At 37.1% G+C, this 23,057-nt stretch overlaps 1 protein-coding gene and 3 non-coding genes across 5 annotated transcripts in view; 1 reads left to right on the forward strand and 3 right to left on the reverse strand.

Moving 5' to 3' along the window:
* LOC106955691 (contactin-associated protein-like 4) overlaps positions 1-23,057 on the forward strand; it is a 107,131-nt gene that overhangs the window by 46,591 nt on the left and 37,483 nt on the right. For both annotated transcript variants that reach the window (XM_015046006.1, XM_015046005.1), the window contains exons 4-10: positions 2,527-2,674; positions 4,910-5,113; positions 12,300-12,475; positions 12,543-12,674; positions 16,367-16,634; positions 17,089-17,238; positions 19,501-19,672. In XM_015046006.1, coding sequence (XP_014901492.1) covers positions 2,527-2,674; positions 4,910-5,113; positions 12,300-12,475; positions 12,543-12,674; positions 16,367-16,634; positions 17,089-17,238; positions 19,501-19,672 — 1,250 coding nt within the window. The remainder of the gene's footprint in view (positions 1-2,526; positions 2,675-4,909; positions 5,114-12,299; positions 12,476-12,542; positions 12,675-16,366; positions 16,635-17,088; positions 17,239-19,500; positions 19,673-23,057) is intronic.
* trnal-uaa (transfer RNA leucine (anticodon UAA)) lies at positions 18,039-18,121 on the reverse strand. The gene has a single exon. It is a non-coding gene; the product is annotated as a tRNA-Leu (tRNA).
* On the reverse strand, positions 20,130-20,212 carry trnal-uaa (transfer RNA leucine (anticodon UAA)). Its single transcript has one exon. It is a non-coding gene; the product is annotated as a tRNA-Leu (tRNA).
* trnal-uaa (transfer RNA leucine (anticodon UAA)) lies at positions 20,467-20,549 on the reverse strand. The gene has a single exon. It is a non-coding gene; the product is annotated as a tRNA-Leu (tRNA).

Below are 23,057 nucleotides of genomic sequence, written 5' to 3' on the forward strand. Positions count from 1 at the left end.
CCCCACTGGGAAAAGGGTGTAAAGAAAATGGATGGACAGTTTTATCTTATTTCCAGTGTATATCACTAAATCTAGATTGCAAAAGTAACTAATCTCTGAATCAGCTCTAATTGGGTCTCTATGGTGCTAGCTTTATGTGACATGTTTGTATAAATTAGTTTTAGATATTTACACTAAAAATTAAAACTTTTTTTGCAACGTGACTTAAAAAAAAGACTTAATGGTTTCAAGCATTAAAAAAAGAAATCTGATGCTTTTCTTTCATGAAAACATATGAAAGTAACAAGTATATGTTTTTTTCTTGTACTTAAAATGTAGTTTTTGTATAAATAGCTGCAACCTCATGAAAACTAATATTGTCATTAATTTACTCATCGATTCACAGCTGCAGAGCAAATTAGAGATAATTTGTTGTTTCAGTTGTTTTCTAAGAACACATAAAGCGAATCAGGAGGACTATTTATGTGAAAGAGTGAATCAGAACGAGGAAGAAGGGGAATGTTGGATGTGAACGACATGAAGAAAAGGGTAGCAAACATTTTTTGCTGCTTCAAACATCACTTTTACTCTCAAGTTTAAAGTACTAAAAATGTGTTTTAAGTTTAAAAAAGATGAGAAACATAACTTTTTAAAAGATAACTTAAATTGAGATTTTAGTAAACATTATGCCTACTTTCAGTCCCAAATTTGAAATATAAAAAAACTTTAATGAAATATATATTTCATGTTATTACTGTTCTTGACCAGCTACTGCATATAATGTTAGCTAAAATGTATTTCATTGTACATGTACAACATGTCAGATTCTGTTCTGATTCCGTTCTGTTTTGGGAAGGATTGTTATCTTTTTTTTGTAGTTTAAAGTGATCAATCAGTTTTGAAACTTTTTGTCTATTTCTTGGCGGCATTTCTTTCTGTTCCTCCTCATTTCCCTCCATAAAGGCTAATAGCAATTAGCAATGCCAGAAGTGAGAGCATTGTCCAACACAAATAATCATCTGACCCGAACACAGTACGCTATATAGTAAAGCATAAATTTAACGAAGCATCGAGGCAGATAATTTGCTTTGAGGAATGTTAAATTATTTAATGAGTCATTTCAGCCTATATTTATATAATGCCAGTGGACAACAAATAATGTCTCAAAACATTTTACACTCATGCAATTTACAAAAATATGCAGCCAATTCAATCAGATCATATTTATTCCAATTATAAAACACTGCAGTTTCTGTCTAAGGAACCATTTTATCCACTGAAATCTGTATCAACTTTGTGTATTAAGGCTTGTGAAAGTCCATTTATCTGGTCATATACATATATATTGAAATAAACTAACCTACTTGATGTTGCACCAAGGTTACAGTTATGACATTGCACTCGTTGACATTTTCTGTCAGTCAGTATATTGTGCAAGAGTTGATTAAACACAAGAAAGTGGAGAAATAAAACATTTCACAGTCGACGTAAAACGATAAATTAGTTTAATTTGTTTGGGTCAAATTAATTTCTTTGGTAATTTAAAAAACAGTCGATTGAGTCTCAAACTGATTTGAAGTAACTAAAAACTAATTTGCTATCGCAGTAAAATTCTCTTCATTATCAGACGAATCAACTCTGGTGTCATTATTATGAGGGGAATAAATGAGTTAATTATGTATTTAGGCTTGTATTCAGCAGTGGGAAGATAGTTAACCTGCATGTCAACCTCAAGGGAGGCGAGCAATTAGGACAGATTGCCAGATGGAGGAAACTGAATGAGCAAAGAAAGGGACAGAAAGCAATCCGTCAGACATTCAGCTCGTCATTTCACAGATCAGTTTCTAACTTGTGCTCATAATTCTTTTGAAATATTTAGAAGCATTATGTTAGTAGTTAAGCAATGTGAAAAGTGAAATATTATGCATTGTTGAATATGTTAGGTCAATCGGTTTTTACACAACATTTTCAGTAAATTTTTTGCACAAAATCATTCTAGATACTAAGATTTTACGCTGATCAGTTCTGACTACTTTGAGCTGATTTAGGGCGTCTTGTCACTTTAAATTCAAATAAGCTGCTGCTGGCCACGCCCCCACAAGTCAACGTTTACATTCATTCATGAAAATAATTGCAAACAGAAGGACAATTATATAACCATGCAAATTTGAAAAGCAGAAGTAGAGCTCCTTCACAACCAACAAGAACATATGTTGCAGAACATGTGTTTTGTTCTGCAACAAAACACATGAATTTTCCAGCAGCCGTTATACAGCAGTAAAACCAACTGACCAATCTTGCTGAAGCTCAGCTTGGGTTGCTAGGAAACACGCAGAACTCCCCTGGGGTTGCTAGGCAACGGGTAGTGCCCTCAGTTGTGACTTAACAGTCAATAGGTTTTTGAAATGACTCACTTTCCAGACACCCAAAAACATGAACTTATTGCAAAAACATCCCAAATGTAAATTTTGCACAATAACTTATTTAATGATGTAGTTTTTATTATAGAAATATTTAATGTGTCTGTACATGTGTGTGTGTTTCCAGTCTTTTCCAGGTAACTCTAACGCAGACAGTGTGGTTCAGTACAAGCTGCAGCAGCCTGCAGTCGCTCGCTTCCTGCGCCTCATTCCTCTGGACTGGAATCCCGCTGGGCGGATCGGACTGCGCCTGGAGGCCTACAGATGTCCGTACAGTGAGTCTCAAACCATCTCGACTTCAGCTACTACAATATTCAGCAGCTCAGTGATCAGAATTGGGATCTGTTTTTGGTCAATCTATTCCTATTGACAGCAACTTTCTGCAAGAAACGGTTCACTGCATGTACGTGCAAATAAATTTATTTAAAACATGGGACATATCAAGTTTTATTGTTATTCTTATGCATGTTAAATGAGTACTTCTGAAGGTTTTCACCGTTTTGTACAAAATATGAGTCAAACAGGAGCAGTTTACCCCCCTAAGGTTCGATTTGAACAGAAGTATGAGGTAAACCAGCTTTTATGACACTACAACCCAGCGCTGAACATGAAGTTACTTCACTGAGCCTTTAATCCTGCTTTGTAGTAAAAGCCCCAGGTTTATGTCTGCTGCCAAGCACTCAACTTGAGGTGATGTTCCTCTCTGTCTCCCGCTGAACGGCGGAGAGAATTGCACCTTCAGGGGGGAGAGTGAGACCTCATGCTGACACTGTAGCGCTGCCTGCTTAATTTCACTGGAAAGCTGCAGCATTTATCTGCAGATGCATGCTTTGTTTTTCCTAGAAAGTATTAAAAAGGGCTAAAAGTAATTACATTTGGAGACAGTGTCATTTATATAAAATTTTGGAATGTTTCTAATGTTTGTATGCAGGTAGTACAATGCTGAAGCAGTCTTTTAATCTTTTTGATGAATATATTTGATAAAAATATTCATATTGTTCTCCCCCTTTGTACCCAATATAAATCAGATTTGTGCTGAGTTCAGTTCTTTCTTTTTGCGTTTTTGCATAATTAAATGCAACCTCAATGAGACTTCTGTGTGAACAGTTTACAACCCCAAAGCAGAAAATGTCTTAACATCAGAGAAATAATGAACTAGTACTTTTTCATAAATATTAAGGAATATTTCACTTAAAACCAGCTCCTATATTATGTTGTAATTTTGCTTGTCAGTTACTTTTGTCTTATTTCAAATGTAGTAAGGTCTTTGTACGAGAAATTACACACATATTCTGTGTTCTTGCAGTTTAAGTAAATAATTCCTTACGATTAATTTAAAAAGATTTACCAGTTCCACTAACAGATTATCTCAGTTATTACAAGACATTTTCCCATGTTATTCATGAAATAAACTTCCAATGGGACTAGAACTGGGTTGCTAGGTAACGGGCTGGGTTGGCGTTGCTAGGTAACGGGTTGGGCTGGGCTGGCGTTGCTAGGTAACGGGTTGGGCTGGGCTGGCGTTGCTAGGTAACGGCTCAGTGACCTTTGATTGTGAAATAAGTGGAACTAAAACTTTTTCATCAATATTAAGGAATTATTGACTTTAAACAAGCTCCTGAGTTACTTGAAGTTACTTGAATAAGACAGGTACGCTTATCTTATTCAAATGTACTGAGATGTTTGGACAAGAAACTAGATCAAAAATAGTTGGTCAGATTTGGGGGTAGGTCAATAATTCCTTAACATTAATAAAATAAAAATTATTAGCTCCACTGGCAGATTATTTCACATATAACAAGACATTTTTCTATGTTGCAAGTGAAATAACAGGGACTTTTTCATCAATATTAATTGATTATTGACTTCAAACAAGCACCCATATTTGTCTGAAATGTTGCTTGTAAGTTTTGTCTTATTTCAAGTGTACTAAAAACAAGACCAAAAATACTTGGTAAGATTTTGTGTTTTTACAGTGCACAGACTGAGTTTCAGCTAGACAAATTGTGTTGTTTTGAATAATTACAGGGTTGGGCCTTACTGCAGTTGAATAAAACATATAAATATTATCTAGGAGCTAGATGAACATGTTCAGTTGTACATAAAGGAAGCTGGAAACAGCGTTTTCAGCTCCACACAAAGGATGAGTCGGGCGATCGGAGCTGCTCTGTAATCAGCAGGAAATGCACTGTACAGTGCAATAAGCACATTACTGCAAGCTAAGTGAGGTCAAAGACTTGCCAACTTCATTAAAAAAGAGAAAGGGAAATTAGTTGTACAACTGAAGAGGAAACTGATGCTGAGCTCAGCAGCTGCTCTTTTTAACAGCAGTCCATTCTTTCCCATCTACACCGTTCGTCTCGCCTCAGTCTAAATCCCCAGCCAGCAGAGGACACCGGCAGAGAAAGTGCTTGATAAACAGAAAACAGATTTGTAACCCAGTAACTCACTGCGAGTGTAAATGCTGAGGATCACAGCTGAAGATGCTTCTGTCTTATTTTTATTTTCAGCCTCAGATGTGATGAGCTTCGACGGCGGCAGCAGCCTGACGTACCGACCGGGTCCAGTGCCGAGACAGGGGTCGAAACAGGTCATCTCCCTGAAGTTCAAAACCCTGAGGAACTCCGGGACACTGCTGCACGCCGAAGGGCGGGAAGGGTCGGTCCTCAGCCTGCAGCTGGAGAGGGGGAAGCTACAGCTGCTGCTCAGACAAGGTAAGACACTTAATATTAGTGCTGGGAGTCTAAAGTTTACTTGTTTTTGCGGCTAAATTATTGAATAAATTAACATATAAGCTTAACAGGTAAAATATTTATTGTTTTTAATCTGTTATTTAGGACAGCGGTTCCCAAACTTTTCCATGCCATGAACCCCCAAATGGCATTAGCTTCTGACCGGGATCTCCGTTTACAAAAACCCAAAGATAATGCTACAAAATATGTAAAAAAATATCAATTTTTAGAGTGTTTTTATACTTTTAACCATTATTTAATAATTTCTACATTATTTTAGCATAAGTGCTGCCTCATACTTTCCAGTTTTAGAGTCTTCTTCTGTCTTTTTCTTCTGAGAAACTTTTTAATTTCATACTTGCTGGCTATGCTAGCTATGCTAGCTTGACTGGCAGGTAATCAGAAAAAGGAGCCTGGCAAATAACGTCTTTAAGTTACATTTTATAATAATAATTGAAAAACAGGGAAGATTTTATGAAGGAAAAAAAACGGTATAAAAAATGATTATTTAAAGAAAGTTTTAAATATTTTTACAGTATTTTCCTGCAAGTTATACATGTTTTTTCCTCTTCATAATCATTTTTTTGACATGTGCAACTAATTCTGGGGTCCAGAAAATACGTTACTGTTTATAACAAATATAAGCTGAAAATGCATTCAGCCAAGTCGGAACAGAGCATACTTTAACATTCTTGGTGGCTAATTAGCGGCCAACGCATCAACTGCTCACACAAACAGGACGCAGTGAGATGGCCAGAGCTCCTCAGGTGTTCTCGTTTGACTGACGGCTCTCTGTGGTGATTGGTCGGTTTGAAACCACAGGAATCCAATTAGCAGCTAGACCATCTGAGCAGAAAGTAATCAGGTTGTTAACATCTGAAAGGAAACCAGAGAAACAGAGAGGAGGGAATAAAGGCAGAGAACATGAAGCGGTTTTCCTCCAGAAAAAGATTTCCTCTGTGTGTTGTTGGGTTCGCCCATACAGAAACAAAGACAGAATCAGCAATCTGGGTCGTCATGCTGTCAAAGTTGGTGAGCTAAAAGGAGTACCTCAGCATTTTTTCTATCATGCCAAAATATTAGACATTTTATAAGTAAGAATTAAAACATAATGGTTGTGCTGTGGTGGCGCAACCCATGTATTGAGGCTTTAGTCCTTATGCCGGTGGTCGCAGGTTCGATTCCTGGCCTGGTGACATTTGCCGCACATCTTCCCCCTTTTTCTTGTCAAACTACTTTCAAATAAAGGCTACTAGAGCCAACAAAACCTTTAACAAAAATACATAATGGTCCATATAAAGTATTTGAACAGCCAGGACTACAGTGAGATGGCTTAGAACTGGGGATGAAAACAGTTAATCCACTTGTGATTGTTGATTAATAGTTCATTTAGATTAAAATGAGCTCAATTTGATTAACTAGTAAAATCCACTTAAGAACTCCTTTTACTGTTGTAGTTTTGCTTCCATCCAGTAGAGGGCATCGCTGGTCATCCTTAAGTGGATCCAGTTCATACAGAAATAAATGTGGCGGGACCATACGAGAACAAGAAAGAGAAACGGTCCAAACAAATTCTGATGTGGAATGAAAAATACACTTTAGGTGGTTCTGTTAATACCTGCATGACTGAGCAGCGTTAACTTCTCAACCAAACATTACTGATTTTCTATGAAACAAAGATGTGATGATGACAGAAAAGTGGAAAATAATGGAGCAAAATTGGAAGAAAAAAAAAACATGCCAATAGGCAAGGTTGATTTTGAGGGATGTGGTTAGTTAAAACACTTCCTGAAGTGAAGTTTTAACATTAATTTAAGAGCAACTGCAGACAGTACTTCTGTATGAACATCTCTCTGTTAATGAGAAATTAAATATTTCACCTATTTTTATTCTTTTCAATGGTAATACTACAGAATAACACAAAATAATGTTAAAATTTATTGATTTTTCTTTCTAATTCAGCAAATTCAGAAAAATTAAACACTTTATGTTATGGACAGATGGTTGGTTCTCTTGAAATAAGAAAAAACTCATCTGTAAAGCTTGTGGATATACACCCTAAAATACTTACAAGCCACACTTTTCAGATTTTATTTGCATAGTTTTACTATTAAAAAAAACATTTTTGCACTATTTTATGTTGGACAACCAGATAAAACCCCAATATTCCACTCTAAAGCAGCTAATCTCAAACTTAGCTGCTCAAACCATCTTACCTTTAGCAAGATGCTGAAAAATCTTGCTAATAAATATTTACCTGATCCATTAAGAAACTGGACTTCAGGTCCAGATTAAGATCTGATACAAATAGATTCAGGCATTTGTTATAAAAATACACAGAAAACTTTTAAAATATAAGTCTATAAAAGAAGGAAACTTCAAAAATAAAACTGTAAAAATAAAAAGAAACTAACTTGGGCTATTTTGAATCGTCAGGAAAAAACAGTTTATCCATGAAAGGCAGATCTATTGTTTGATTCATCGTCACAGAGGTCCATGAAAAATGCAGAATGAGATCCTGTGATGTTTTATTGAGAGTTACTGGCTGCCAGCTCACATGCTGGCCTCTGATTGGTTAATTCCCGGCTCTCTCTTGGCGGCTGCATCGCCGTCTCGTTACTGCCATGATGGATGGTTCTGGTTCGTGGCACCATGTGTTACGTCTGGACTCACCAAGACTTTCTGCTCTGCTTGCAGTCCGTACAAAACTGTTTGTTTATGTGAGCGGCGGACATTTTGAGTTTAAACCAGTTTCCAACTGGCATTAACATTCATTTTCATCTTCCAAGGATTGTTTTTGCTCAGTTTCTTAATTTTTTATATATATTTTTTTTTTACGTTTTCAAGAGCTGTGGAGCATCTGAAAAGGGATAAAAGTTTCTAAACAAAGGTTCTGACATTGTGGAAATAACTAATTTATGTCACCTTGAGCGCTCTCTGTAGGACCTTTATCCCCTGCATCTGTGTCACCTTTAAAAAAAATGACCCAGGTACTTTTTTGGAAAGTCTCTGTCTCTGTAACGAGTAGATCACCTTGGAAAACTGTCCAATTAGGAAGATGAACTGCATAGCCTTGGGATGAAAAATAGATTTTTCTACATCCATCTATTAGAGTTAGAAAATAATTACCAGAAAAATAAAAGTTCAGTTTTTGGTCCATCCAACGAACAAAACAAAAAAAAGATTTTGTCTTTTGTGGGTTTTTATTCAGTCGTCGGCTCTTTTTTACGTCCTTCAAAAATGAAAAAACATTAATCTCATATTAAACATCAAACTCTGGAGTGTTTCTTCTTTTAAATGCTGTTACATTTTAAACTTATTGTTTCTTTTCACATATCTAAAGTTTCTAAATATCTAACACAGATGGTTCAGGATGGAGGAAAGATTTTCCTCCAATTCATTTCTAGCTGCGTTTTTTTTTTTTTTTTAACTTTATATCAAAAATAAACTTAATAATATATCGACTTTATTCTTGTACAACATTATTCTCATAATATTATGACATTTTTCTTGTATTATTTCATTTAATTTCCCTTTGGGATCAATTAAATATTTTTAAATTCAAATCAAATTTTGACTTAATTCTCGTACTACTTTCTCACAATATAATGAATTTTTTCTTATAATATTGTGACATAAATCTCATAACATTTCTTCTTACTATCATGCGACTTTATTCGTGTAATATTGTGACTTTATTCTTTTAATATTTGGACTTAATTCTCTTAGAAATCTTCACAAAATTTTGACTTTTTTCTTGTAATATTTCAACTTATAATAGTCCACTTTTATTCTTATTTTATTATTTTTTACTGACAATATTATGATTTTATTTCTCACAATCACTTTTTTCTTGTAACATTTATTTTTGTAATATTTTGACTTAAGTCTTGTATGATTTGCTCACAATATAAAGACTTTTTTTTCATAATTTTTGACCTAATGTCATGCAGCTGTAATATTTCACCTAATTCTTTTACAATTTCAGATTGTTTTCATATTATTTTGATTCATTATTGTACGACTTTATTCTGTATGAATTTATTTTCTGATGCTCCATCATAAGACTCACAGCCCATTTAGACTCTTATCCGCTCCTCATTTCTTGGGTTTTCTTCTTCTCTCATTGCTTCTCAGAAGCAGTTTTAAGCTTTTTATACATCTTTCAGCTCCCTGCTTCACATTACCTGCTTTATTTATCGCCCGTCTTACTGTTTTGCTCATAATTCAGGTCATCTGCCGACCCAGAGTTCATGCCTACTGTTCTCCGAAGCGCCAGCACTTCCAGGCCTCTTTTCTCCTCCCACCGTTCACTTCAGATCCCGCTCCTCTCTTTATGAGGCAACACTGAGCAACAGCCCGGAAACTGCAACATGATCCTGAATAACGGCAGCACCAAGAGCTCCAATTAGAAACTTCAGAGCTGATTCATTTGGAGCAGAAGCAAATATCTGGCAGAGCTTTTCTGTCATCTGAAGTTAGCTGCCTCGTAAGCTCAGTTCCCACCCCGTTATTTTTGGTTCATTTGTTCGTTTTCAGCTTTAGGACATGTGTTATAATTATTATTACTCAACCTTGTCAAGCCGAATCTGATCCTTCTTTTAAAAAAACGAAGTGAATCCTTTCTAACGGGGAATAAAAAGCAACGGATCCAGCTGGAAGCCTCCCGTTATGTGATCTGCATTGAATTGTTACAGGCCGTCTTTGACGGAGGTTGAGCTTTACGAGAGTCAGCCGGTGAAGCGATGTAACACCAAGCGGTTTTCCCGAAAAGAGCGATCAGATTTAGAGGCGTTTTAATGGGAGGGCAGAAGAGATACGATGAAGCGATTTTCCCCTGAGGTCAGGCGCAGAATGATAAAACAAACGGCATCGACTGTAACGATGAGACAGCGCAGTCAATCCTAATGTCCTTCAGAACAGCATCCAACCTGAAAAGCACTTATACTTTCACTTAATCCAAATTTACTTTTCAGATTCATGGAAATGGATTCAGATTTTAAAAGTAAACATTCAGTTTTCAAAGGAAGACAGGAATGATCTTGATGCTTTCTGAAGGACTTTGTCAGTAAATCAGGGAGTTTCAACAAGCAGCATATCTTTATTAAAATGATTTTCATTGTTCGTTTTCATCAAAAAGCCTCAATTACATGTGTTTTTGGTTATTTAAGGATCCCCATTAACGTCCACACCAGACATTACTATAAGAATCCTTTACAAACATTCCTAACAAAAAACACAAGGTGTTTCTTAACACACAAAGAAAATAAAAATTGTCCGTTTCTGTCTGTTTATTTGGTTGAGATTTTCTTTTGTGAGTTTTTGTCGTGATACAGCTCTAATTTCATTTATAATTTCCATAAAAAATTTTAAACTTGATCTTGTAAAATCTGCAGAAACCCTGGTTCTGTCAAATATGTAGACAAGCTCAGAACATATTAAAGTATTTCTTCAATAAATGTTAAATGTATGTTTCGTTGTGTTAATGACAATCAGTTCTTCTACAGAGTGATTGCTCAAAGTATAGGTATAGATTCCAGTTTTGGCCAAAACCAGTGATTTTTACTGCTACATATAACTGATTTAAAAATTAATATAAACAGACGGTCAAATTAAAAAAATATGTATATTTTGTACATTGTGTGATTATAAAGTATTTATTTATATACTTTATCTTTGATGATAAACTCTAAATCCTTGTTTTCTGAACGCCTCTTTGCCATCACCCTAATTTTTAGCCTCACCCACAGATTTTACATCCGATTAAAACGAACAAATGGACCAGACCTAAAACTACGATGTGCACTGAAGAGAACATAACCTGTTTTCAGAAGCATTAAAAACAGATTAAATTCATTTTTACTCATTCTTGCATAACTCTGCATGTAAGTGTTATAATCCTGTTTACACACGGCTCATTTGAGATTAAGATTATAATAGTTTGGTTGATTTTCTGCTTGACCAATCAGGATTTCTCAAAACGAGTTGCTGAATTCTGACGTCTGAAAAAGCTTCCAGCATTCATATTCAGTGTTATCATTAGGGAAATTTCTCCGTTTGAAAATTTAATATGTGAGCTCGGTCTCTGTCTTTCCCTTCACTTAAGTAATCAGATCATCCATTTGATGAAACATCCATCCAGTGAGGTCTCCCTCTTTACAACCTGCAGCATATTAATTGTCCTATTAATCAATGCCAGAGAAGATATCTAATTTGTTTTGTCTTTCCTCCCATATTGATTGCTTTTGTGTCTGTCTGCTCATCCACACTGAAATCAAATAAATCATCACAATAGCTGTGCTGACAGCACAGACGTTCCTCTCTATCATGAGGTGAAAATCATAACTTTCTCTGTCTGGATGAAGTTGTTTTTCTGAGGAAAATCTATCCTCTCCTGGAATGAGCTCAAATATCAAAGGTACATTTGTCCGTCATCCTTCCAGCTGCCGGCTCGTCTCTTTCTCTCTCTTTCTTCTCTGTCTCTGACGTTGGGATTGCCTCCCACCACCCCTCCGAAGAATACGCAATGCATTTTTAATGCGCCTTCTCCTGGTTTCTTCTCTCAGCAGAACCGCAAAGTTTTCTCTCACATCCCAAGTGGAGATCCACTTATTAGGACCGGCTGCTGCTCTTTCATCATTAATGATGTCTCACCATGTTCCTTTGTATTCACATATTTGGCTTCGGCTTCCAGACAAATATGCAGATGTACTTATGTGTTTCTAATGAGATGGCCTTGCAGTGACCCTCCCTGCGTGAAGCGGAGAAAAGAAGAGTTTTCTTTATTTATCTTAAGGGATTTTTCTGCTGCTCTGACTTCAGGTCAGACTGTCAGAAAGCAGCAGATGAACAGGTCAAATAACGAGGATGAAAACAAACATGGAGGTCAGGTAACGGAGCAGCCGGCTGTCAGATCAGAGACAGACAGAAAACACGTTACATAAAAACTACAGAGGATAAAAACTACACATCCAAACAACAAAACCTGGATGAAAACCTAAAAACATGTAAAGTTATCATTTTTACTGTTATGCTTAAGACGACAAAATAACATGAGTTACAAGGAGAAAGTGGATCAAAACATAAAAATAAGTCAGAATTTGAGTTTGGTTTCACACGCTGGAGTAAAAATAGTATTATTTATTATGTAACACCTCCGTTTTTCCAGGCACCTCTTCGTCCTCTGAGCCCCGTCGGCTGACGTCCGTCGGCAGCCTGCTGGACGACCAGCACTGGCACCTCGTCGTCCTGAGACAGAGAAACTCCCAACTCAACCTCACTGTGGACCGACACACAGAGACGGTCCAAACCGATGAAGAGTTCAGCCTCTGGGACGTCAAACTGGTGCGTAGGAACCAGGAAACGTCCACGTAAACCTGATTTAAACTCACTAAATCCACATTATGTTCAGCTGATTGTAGGAGCGTCGCAGAATCCAGATGCCGCCAGGAAAAACTTCCAGGGCTGCCTGGAAAACCTGATGTACAACGGTGTTAACGTAACAGAACTAGCTAAGAACAACGACCAGCAGGTTAGCATAAAGGTAAGTAAAGTTTAAGTTTATTTATTTTTCAAAAATAAAAACAGTGCTAAAAAAATACAAGGCGAAAGCAGCATAGAAACAGATAAACAATACTTAAATTCCTGCCAGTGACAAAAAATGAAGATGGACACGAACTTATTATTTCACTTTGTTTTACATAAAGCAGCAGAATCTCTACTGTATATTTTCTAAAACATCTCCAAGGAATTCCAGCTAGATCTGCAGACAAACTCCTGAAAGAAAACCATCAAACCTTATTGTGTTTGTTTAGCAAGTTATTCCTATAACTTATTGTTAACTTTAAGAGTGAAAAACAGTTTCAACTCCTCACAATCATTCTACACCCGAGTCCCTCTAACTGAAGTGCAATTTTTTTCAATATTTGTCTTGACATTGTTTTTGTTTGTTTGTTTTAAATGAATCCTTCTCTCCTAATTCATAGTTTGTTTAAACCACTTTTATAGACATTGGAAGGTTTTATTAAGGGTTTTCTACACAGTCAGTGCTGTTCTGGGCTCTACTACATCATAAAAAGTTGTGTCAAAATAATCTTAGTTATAAGCGTAAGGTTTTGTGTTGGTTTTATAAAAGTTTTCCCAGATCTCCACACAATAATTAATGTATTAAAAAACAGTACAACATGTAAAGTGGTGATTATAAAGTACACTTTATTTAAAACATCTCCTATTTTATTTTATTTTAACCCTCCACACATCAATGTTTCCATCAGACTGACTTTCATTTAATTCTTCTAGTCTCTTTTTCAGTTTTGAAGTGTTGCTGTTTGTTAAATGACTCGTTTTTATATAAACCTTTTGACTCTCAGCTCTTGTTTCTGCTTTTATATAAATCCTCCATCCAGTTCAGTAGAGAAAGGTCGTTTTCCAGTCTTTATCTTCTGATAATAAGATTCTTATCTTTTTCTTTCAGACTAAGATATTTTCTTCTGATAATCGGATCATTTTTTTTATTTTATTATGTGATTACGGTTTAAATCCAGTGATTTTTCTGTCTTCAGTATCTCTTAATTTAGAACCAACTGGTTTTTGTTTGTCCTCCTGCAGAGCTGTCAGTGACATTTTCATGCTATTTTTCTAAATCCAAAGGTTACTATGTGTCGAGTCCATTCGCTGCTGCAGTCGATCTTTTTCAAGTGTGTTCTGTTTCTATTTTTCCTTTTCGCTTAAATTACCAAAAACAAATAAAAAAAATAATAACTAAAAACTGGACTCTTACAGATGTCAGAGAAAATTAGTTTATATATTGATGTTGTAATTTTGTATTAAGGATTCTAGAATTGTGGAAAAGTTTGGAATATTGATATGAAAAATCTTGAACTTTACTAACCCTTAATACTGGTCACAACATAAAAAATACTCAGTTACATGTAAAAGTGTTACAAAGTTAGTCAAGTTTGCTGACATCTTCACTGCAAAAACACAAAAATAATACCAAGAACTTTTGGTTTAAGTTCTTATTTTTATACTTAAAATAAGGTAAAACTAACTGATAAGTAACTTTTCAGCAATAATCAATAACTTATTTAATATCATTTTAAAAAGTACTTGTTCCACTGGCAGATTATCCCACTTAAGGGAAAAATGTTTTATTGTAAGTGAAATAATCTGCCAGTGCAACAAGTACTTTTTTATTACTATTAAGGAAATATTGACTTAAAACAAGCTCTTATTTCTTGCAAGTAGAGCTGCAACGATTCCTCGAATGATTCGAGTACTTCGATTATTAAAAATCCTCTAGGAAAATTACCTGCCTCGAAGCTTTGTTAAATCATGTTTTAATATTTAGCACACCGTATTTCGACACAAATAGGCAGCGCCTATGAGTTGTTGGCGAAAGCTACGTGCTACCAGCATAATGTAATTATTTTTACATTTTTACATTCAGTAAAATTATTAAAATAATAATTTACAACAGCCCTACTTGTAAGTTTTGTCTTATTTCAAGTGTGCTAAGATATTTGCACTTGATTTTAGTCCAAAAATGACTTGGTAAGATTTTGTGTTTTTGCAGTGATTAATCCAGACCATCTTTTAGAAGCAGATGACGTTTTATTTCTCTATTGTGAGGTGGACACATCACATATAAACCATCTGCAGAGGCAGCTTTGATATTCATCTCCTCAACTCCCTGAGCGCTGAGCTTTCATATCAGAGAGTGAAGGAAGAAAGAATCAATCGCAGCAGCCGAACCTTCTGAAAATAAATAATACAGGCTCAAAATGACTCTTTACAGAGACACAGGCAGCACATGAAACGAGGCGCTCCCTGTTCCTTCAGTTGTTTTCAGCTAAAGAACACTCAACATCAACGGATTTCCAGATATTTTCAGGAACGACTGCACTCTGTCAAACATTTGAGCTGCATATAACTTCTGTTTAACTTAAATGTTTGTCTTTTCGAAAGATACACTCACAGCAGTGAGTTGTGTTAACTTTTTCAAATCTCCAAGAGTTGAACAGATGAAGGTTTTTAAGTTAGCGCTAGGATGAGGTAGTTTCTCGTCTGTAGCAAAATTAGCATATTTTGCAAAACAGCAGTGGAAACACTTTCTTCAAATCACACAAGTCTCATGATTACTACTGGCCGAAAAGACGAAGAAGAAACAGGAAGTGGTAGGAGGATGACGGAACGACATGCTTTTTAGTGACTTGAACAAATTTATTAACATCTAATTTCTTATTTTATGGAAACATTACAATTGCGAGATTGTGTTTTTTCAACATTAGTGCAATGTAGACAAAGTTTTGCACTCATTTGTAATGGAAACGCAGCTACTGTCAAGAATCATTCAAATGTATTAGTTTAAACCCAGAAATGCCCCATGTCCATTCCAGTGGACATGAGTTACCAGAACTAAAAAAAACAATGTTTACACATCTTGGCTTGTAGTTAAATCAGCTTTATTATCTCAGTTCTGAGTTAAATCCAAAATTTTCCTGTTGACTTTACGTGCATTTCCAAGGTATTCAAGTTAAACCACCTTCCAATGTTTTACAGTGCAGCTGTTGCTGATTCAAACTCTCTGTTTCTGTGTTGATGGCAGAGAAACGGAGCAGCAGCAGCAGTGAGTGTGAGCTGCTTTTCCTTTCAAAGTGCAGAGCAGCATTATTCCTGACAGAAGCTGTTGCTCTCCCAGTGATGGCGTGTTAACTCAGTTACTGCCTAATTTAAAACACGCCTCTAATGCAGAACCCTCATAGGTGCTAGCATGCAGAGGTGCAGGCCGTTCTGCAGGTTTAATGTGGGGTGAGTAGCTTCGCCGGGTTTTTATCGTCCAATTTTTACTTTATATTTTGCCGTGATGATGCATTCTGCAGCACACGCGTCCATATATCACTTTAACAGCTCTGCAAAGGGCTTTTAGATGTCATCTCTGTTTCCAGAGCATTATAAAGATAGCCGGGTGATATTCCCAGCAGAGAGCCGGCGCAGTAATATATTACCGCTGCAGCTTTAGCGGCGGCTGCTGTGTCATTACGCCTCAGAACAATGGACTGCAATGAAGTGACGGCCGAGTCCACACACTCCGCCCCGCCGCCGATGAGACGTTTCAGTTTGTGCTGCTGTTCTCAAGGAGACTCGCTGATGAGACACGCCCCCTGCAGCTGATTAATATTCATGTTTTCTGTTGTTTTATCCCTTCAGTAATCAGTTTTTATTCTTTACTTTCAGGGCAACGTGACCTTTTCCTGCGCCGAGCCGGTTCACGTTGCCGTGACGTTCCCGGGACCCCACAGCTTCCTCCAGTTGCCGTGGACGATGCCATCCGCGTCATCGGGGATGTCCGTAGGGTTTCAGTTCAGGACGTGGAACGAGGCCGGGCTTCTGCTCACCTTTGACCTCCCAAGGCAAGGAGACGAGGTGTGGCTGTACCTGGCGGAAGCGAGACTCCGCCTGCAGATCCAGAGAGGAGGCAGAGCGCTGCTGGAGCTCAGCGCCGGTCAGTCTGCAGGATGCATCGACTTTTCACATTTTGTCACTTTACAACCACAAACTTCCATGTATTTCCTCCTCTGAGGACATTGGACTGCACTGTAAAAACACAAAATATCTCTTAATATCTAAGTTTTAAAAAATTCAGGCAGCTGTCAGGAAGATACTCTAAAGTCAGAACTCGCTTTCCTTTCAAAAAGTGAATCAAGAGTTCTAGTTTCGCTGGCAGATTCTTTCACTAAGATAATCTGCAAATGAATAAAGTACATTTTCATCAATATTAAGGAATTATTTACTTAAAACAAGCTCATTTTCTTGCTGTTTGAAAGTTGTTTGAAAGTTAGTTTTGTCGTATTTCTCAGATATTTGCAGTAGAAACTAGACAAGAAAACTGGGTATGGTTTGTGTTTTTGCATTTAAAATCCGTACAATCGATATTTGCCCTTGTGTATTTTCCCTAGGATCTGGATTGAATGATGGTCAGTGGCATTCGGTGGATCTGACCTCCAGGCGCGGCCGCCTCACCGTCTCTGTGGACAAACAGGAAACTGGCGTCGCTCACGCGTCTCCCTCGTTTCCTGTCTCGGTGTCAAACCAGATCTTCTTTGGAGGTAAATGTGAAACACTGCTTTTATGTTAAATAAAGCAAACATAGTTACCAATTTGTACTGTTTTCATTTATCCTCTCTGATATATTTTTATTAAGCTTTTGAAAAAAGATTTTTACATCTGACCTAATATGTTCAGTATTAATATATTCTTGTGTCTGCCAAGATGTGATCATACTGAGTTTTGTCCTGTTTGTCTTTCATACAGCTTGAAGTTGTTAATATTTCACTTGAGAAGAAACACATTTAGCTGCAGCCAATGAACTTCAAACATTTAATAACATGCTGTAAAGAGAATGCATGGAAACACTTTAAAAACTGATGACTCAATCACAAACAGTACTTTACTATTTTTCAAAATGGTTTGTTGCTTTTAAATTGAACAAATTGTTCATTGTTTAACACAGTGCTCCAGGAGTAAATCTGTAAAATATAGCTAGTACTAGCTTAGCATCATTAGCAAAGGCTCGTCTGTATCTCAGTAAACCAACATGAACCCACAGGCTTCATCAAAACAAACATTTACAATAAACATTCTCACAAAAGTCTGAATTAAACTTTTACGCCTGAATATTAGTCAGAACTTACAGACGGTGCTGATGATGCAGATGGATGGATGAACTTGTTACTGAGAGTTAAACAAGATGGCTGACTTCCTGCTACATGCCCAAACAGAGCTTTAAAATAAATCACTAAATTGACATGAAGCACTTATCCTACCTCAAACTAAGGCAGACTTTCCTCTCTTGTAAGTCAGGGAGTAATTAGAGTTTGAGTTGAACTTCATTATTCCTCATGATGCTTACCAGGAGTGGGGTTCGAACCCACGAGGACACCTGTCCATTGGATCTTAAGTCCAACGCCTTAACCTCTCGGCCATCCTGGTGGCTTTAGCTTCTGCCTCTCAGGTAGATTTTATTTGGCTCTCAAATCCAACTGATGCCAAATTTAGCCTGTTTGCTCAGGCGGTTGATGCGTATTTAGACATTTTATTTTAGGTACCGTATTTGTCATTTAATAATCATGTAGAGTAAATACAACCACATTCATCCAGTGACACCCAAACGTTTTTTTGACAATAAGTTAATGGTTTTTGGTGTGTGAAAAACAAGCCGTTTCAAAAACCTCCTGATTGTTTAACAATCTGTGGGCACTGCCCCGTGACTCAGCAACCTCAGCCCTGTTACTTAGCAACAGAAGCTGAGCCCCAGCACATTTGGTCAGCTGGTTGTAACGCAGTATGTGCTGTACAATGGCTGCTGGAAATGACAAGTGTTTTGTTGTTGTCTTACCACTTGCTGCATTGTTGTTGGTGATGCAGGAAGCTCTACTAATGCTTTTCAAAGATGTACAGTTGGATAATTGCATTTCTGATTGTAAACGTTGAGTTGGGGCGCATGGTCAGCAGCAGCTTAGTTACATTTAAAGTGACAAGAGGCCCTGAAACATCTCAAAATAGGCAGAACTGACCAGACTAAATCTCTTTATCTCAGAATGATTATGTGCAAACAAGTTAGTTCATAAACTTATTCCAACCTGTTCAAGGAAACATAATAGGTCACCTTTAAAATACTAATGTTTTGTAGAAAAAAATAATCATTTTTGTGACTTTAAGTCAGGTTAGGTTTTGATATCAGTGCTTTTGACTTGGTGTCTTTGGCCCCAAAGTTTGGGCTCGAGAACTGATTGCTCATTTCCCATAACATGAATATCTGATACGCTTCCACTGGTAGCCTTTTTACAGTTATTAAAGTTAAAGGCTTACCTAATTTTTCTCCCTTTTAATCTTCCTTTTCTTAATTTTAAGGCAATTTTCTTTCTCCTGTTTCCTTCCTGTTATCCTATCCTACCCTTTTTGTTCGCTCTCATTTTTTGTTCGCTCATTGTTTCATTTTTCACCGCCTAAACGGCCGTCCTGATTTTGCCCGCCAAGCAAGATTCTAGTCCAAACATATTCTTATATCTGCCTTAGGGCTCTTTATCATCTCACACATGCAGATTCACAGGTTTAAACACTATCTTCTTCTCCATATTTAATGGACTACAGAAGGAAAAAATAGTTCCTCCTGTTGGAGCGGTATCGACTTCAACATGATAAGAACCAACTCACCACAAATCAGAGGGTTACTCTAATTTAGAGGATATTTATCAATTTAATTTCATGTTAGTTTTGTCTGTAATTTTACTTGGTATTTATTCTCTTTAAGTTTAATTGATACAATCTTTGCTGCTGCATTTTAATCTCCTCTCTGCTGCTTTTTCAAGGATGTCCTGCTGAAGATTATAACCAGGAATGTAAAAAACCTCACGACACTTTCCAGGGCTGCATGCGTCTCCTCGCTTTGGACAACCAGCCAGTCGACCTCATCATGGTGCAGCAAAGGCTTCTGGGAAACTACAGCCAACTCCAGATCGACATGTGCGGCATCATCGACAGGTCAGAGCCTCCAAAATGCTTCCTGTCGGTCCGCAGTTAGAACGGCATTTTCCAGATGGTTTCAGTAAACACAAATCGTGTTAGCAGCAGTGATTTTCTGGGAAATATGGTTATGGATTCTGGGAGTGTTTATATTTGGTACCGAGTTAATGTACTATTTCTGCTGGAAAATTATTTACTGCCCTACAGAAGAGTGGAAGGTTTTGCAGAAAACCTTAGAGATGCATTTCCTCCTGATTACGATTCACAAAATCAATTAACAGGACTGTATCTGCCTTCATTTTTGATGTTATCTGAAAAATTATAAATCCTTTCTAATTATGGATGTACAATCAATAAATAATAATTCATATCATGATCAATCATAGCTGTCCAAGAATTATCATAACTCAAATTAAGTCTTGTTTCAGCTACCTCTGCTAGGAAGACTGGAACATAGTTTATCCTTTAAAGAAGTTACCAGGAGTGGGGTTCGAACCCACGAGGACATCTGTCCATTGGATCTTAAGTCCAACGCCTTAACCTCTCGGCCATCCTGGTCCTGATGTGTGTTCATTGCAAAAACACAAAGTCTTACCAAGTATTTTTGGTCTAGTTTCTAATAAAAGTATTTTAGAATGATTGAAATAACAAGTACATTTCCAGCAATGTATTTTAAAGTCAATAACTCCTTACTAACAATGAAGATGTGCTATTTCCACTGACAGATTATTATAAGACCCCATATCCTTCTAGCACAGCATTGACCCCAGCGCCTTTCATGAGATAACTGGTGAGGATTTACAGCAGGAGCTTACCAGGAGTGGGGTTCGAACCCACGAGGACATCTGTCCATTGGATCTTAAGTCCAACGCCTTAACCTCTCGGCCATCCTGGTGGCTGTGAGGACTCAGTCTCAAACCATTCACACATAGACATTGACCAGCAGGAAGACCTGGATCTCCATCAGCTCAGAATCACATGCAACAAAGCAGCAATGTCTGTTTCAATGCCTTTCTTTAGCAGCCATCTTGATCTCTTTTACTGTTTCCAGTGGAATCCCTCTTGATGTTAAGTTCTAACTATCCATGTTAGTTTAAACTTTTGTCAGTTTGAAACAATTAAAACCCAAAATTATTTTTATCTCTTGAAGTTTTGTTCACGTTTAGTCATAGATATTATCACTGTACATTAGCCAGTCCCTCCAGGGGTTTTTTGTGCTAATGCTTAATTGTGAATTTATTCCAAATTCAGCACAAAACGTTGGATTTAAGTGATGCCAACTCCCACCTGCAGGTGGCAGTATTTCTTCTGCTACACTTCTCACTGCAGCAAGGAACAAAAAGTCACATTTGCCATCACACATTATCGCAAAACTCCCTTATAGTGGGAGAAAAATAATTTTGCACACCTTAAAATAAGATCCTTGGAATGGAAAAAATATTAACAAAAATATTTTTAATCGCTAAATGATGATAAGAAAAAACTTTCACCCAGACTCTTTTGGTTATGTCCTAACCCTAAGCATGTCAGATATAATGGCTGAGTACCTTTCTCGCTCTGGATTATTGCTTTGACCTTAAATCTTTTTTTCTGGAGCCTTGAAGGCCAAAAAGTTAAGAAACAAAACTACAAGAATGTCACCGCTGTGATGTTCAGCTCCCACACACAGATCTGATTGCTCACTGAAACAGAAAAAGAGAAATAAAATCACAGCTCTCCACACTCCCACTCTGATTAAATTCAGGGTCCATGAGATATGAAGTTATGAGGAAAATTGAGTTGTGGACCCACCTCCCGTACGCTTGTCTGACCTCAGATCAAACTATTACATCTGTGTTTGCGTGTCTGTGTTCAGTGTAAAGGGCAAAGCAACCCCCACAATAAGCAACACCCAGGAGCAGCCACGCGTTTAATTGGTCAGAGCGATCAGTCTGATGACAGGAACTGAATCAGCAGCTCTGCTCTTATTGCAAAACTTCTGACAGAAATGCTTCGTTTAGCTTCTTTGATGAATTCTTTGGGAAACCTGAAAACTTTAAATTTTTGGTTCATTCTAAAGAGCTTGGTCTGAATTATTAGAAAGTAACTTTACTGTAGTTTAACTGTAGTATCTGCTGCACTCGCTTTAGTGAATCTTTATGAAAAATAAGCCTTGCAGCTTCCTGTCAGGCAGGTGAGTCTCTTATCTAAAGAGATACGACATCTGCTACATCTACTTTCTTTCAAGAAATCACAGCTTCTACACAAACTTGTCACAATGTGTATAACACCTGTAGTTGAGTCTAGTGGCAGTCAGTCACCCTGATGGTACCAGCTGGTCTCACTTCTAATTTTTTCTGTCTTTAAAGTCTCAGCTTTTGTTTTTCAGCTGATACCATCAGAATTATTGGCTCAGAAGTCGCAGCTACTGATAAAATAAACTTCTAGCTGCTCTACCAGGAGTGGGCTTCAAACCCAGGAGGACATCCGTCCATTGGATCTTAAGTCCATCGCCTTAACCACTCGGTCATCCTGGTTACAGAAGGTCAAAGGTCATGTTGATTATCAGGCCTTTGAGTGTTCTGTTTTGATATTTTAAAGACCTTCAATTCATTCATAGTTCATTCAACAGAGTAATTTTAGTAGATGAAACTATTTTGCTGATTAATATGCATGTCAGGTTTGGTTGCAGTGTGAAAAAAGAACCATAGCAGCTGAAAATATAACAAATATTGGATTTTTGGACCTCAGCTGAACCGAGTCTACCCGACTATCGGGTGTGAAAACTTCCTTTAAATCGCACGAAAAGCACCAGCATGCAGTCAAACAAGCAAGTGTATCTGCTTTCAAAAAGCACAGTTATAGAGGAAAAACTGTTTTCTACACCACTTTGTGCCCTTTTTATCTTCTTTACTCACCTCAAAACATAAAGCTACGGCTTTCATCATTAGAACCTTTTTCCTTCCATCATTGCTAAACTTTCAGTGCATGTGGAGCGTTGTGTTTTCAGTGATGATGGACTCAGTGTGAAGGTAGTTTCTTTAGGTACAAAGCAGCAAAATGCCTCTGTTCTTTGCTGTGATTTTCTGTCTCTGATGTTGAAAGCTTGTCAGACATTTGATCAAAGATTTGAACGCTAGAAGTTTCCATTGACTTGTATTAACTGTCTTTTACTCTCAGAAGCTTTTTGAGTTTCTTGAGACTTTCTTTAGCTCTCTGAGACAATTTACTCTAATCAGAGTCACATTTGCACATGAAACAGAGAAGCTTCTAATTATTTTATAGCTGTAACTGAACTTTAAATGTGGTATTTTACTAATTCTTTGGATATGAATGATGCATAAACTGTCTTCATCAACTGATGTCGAACTTTATTCAACTAAAAGTTTACAAAACAGCCCTTTAAAATTTATTTAGAGAAAAT

The sequence above is a fragment of the Poecilia latipinna genome, unplaced genomic scaffold, assembly GCF_001443285.1.
Source record: "Poecilia latipinna isolate Pla-1442-1.1 unplaced genomic scaffold, P_latipinna-1.0 Scaffold760, whole genome shotgun sequence".
NCBI lineage: Eukaryota > Metazoa > Chordata > Actinopteri > Cyprinodontiformes > Poeciliidae > Poecilia > Poecilia latipinna.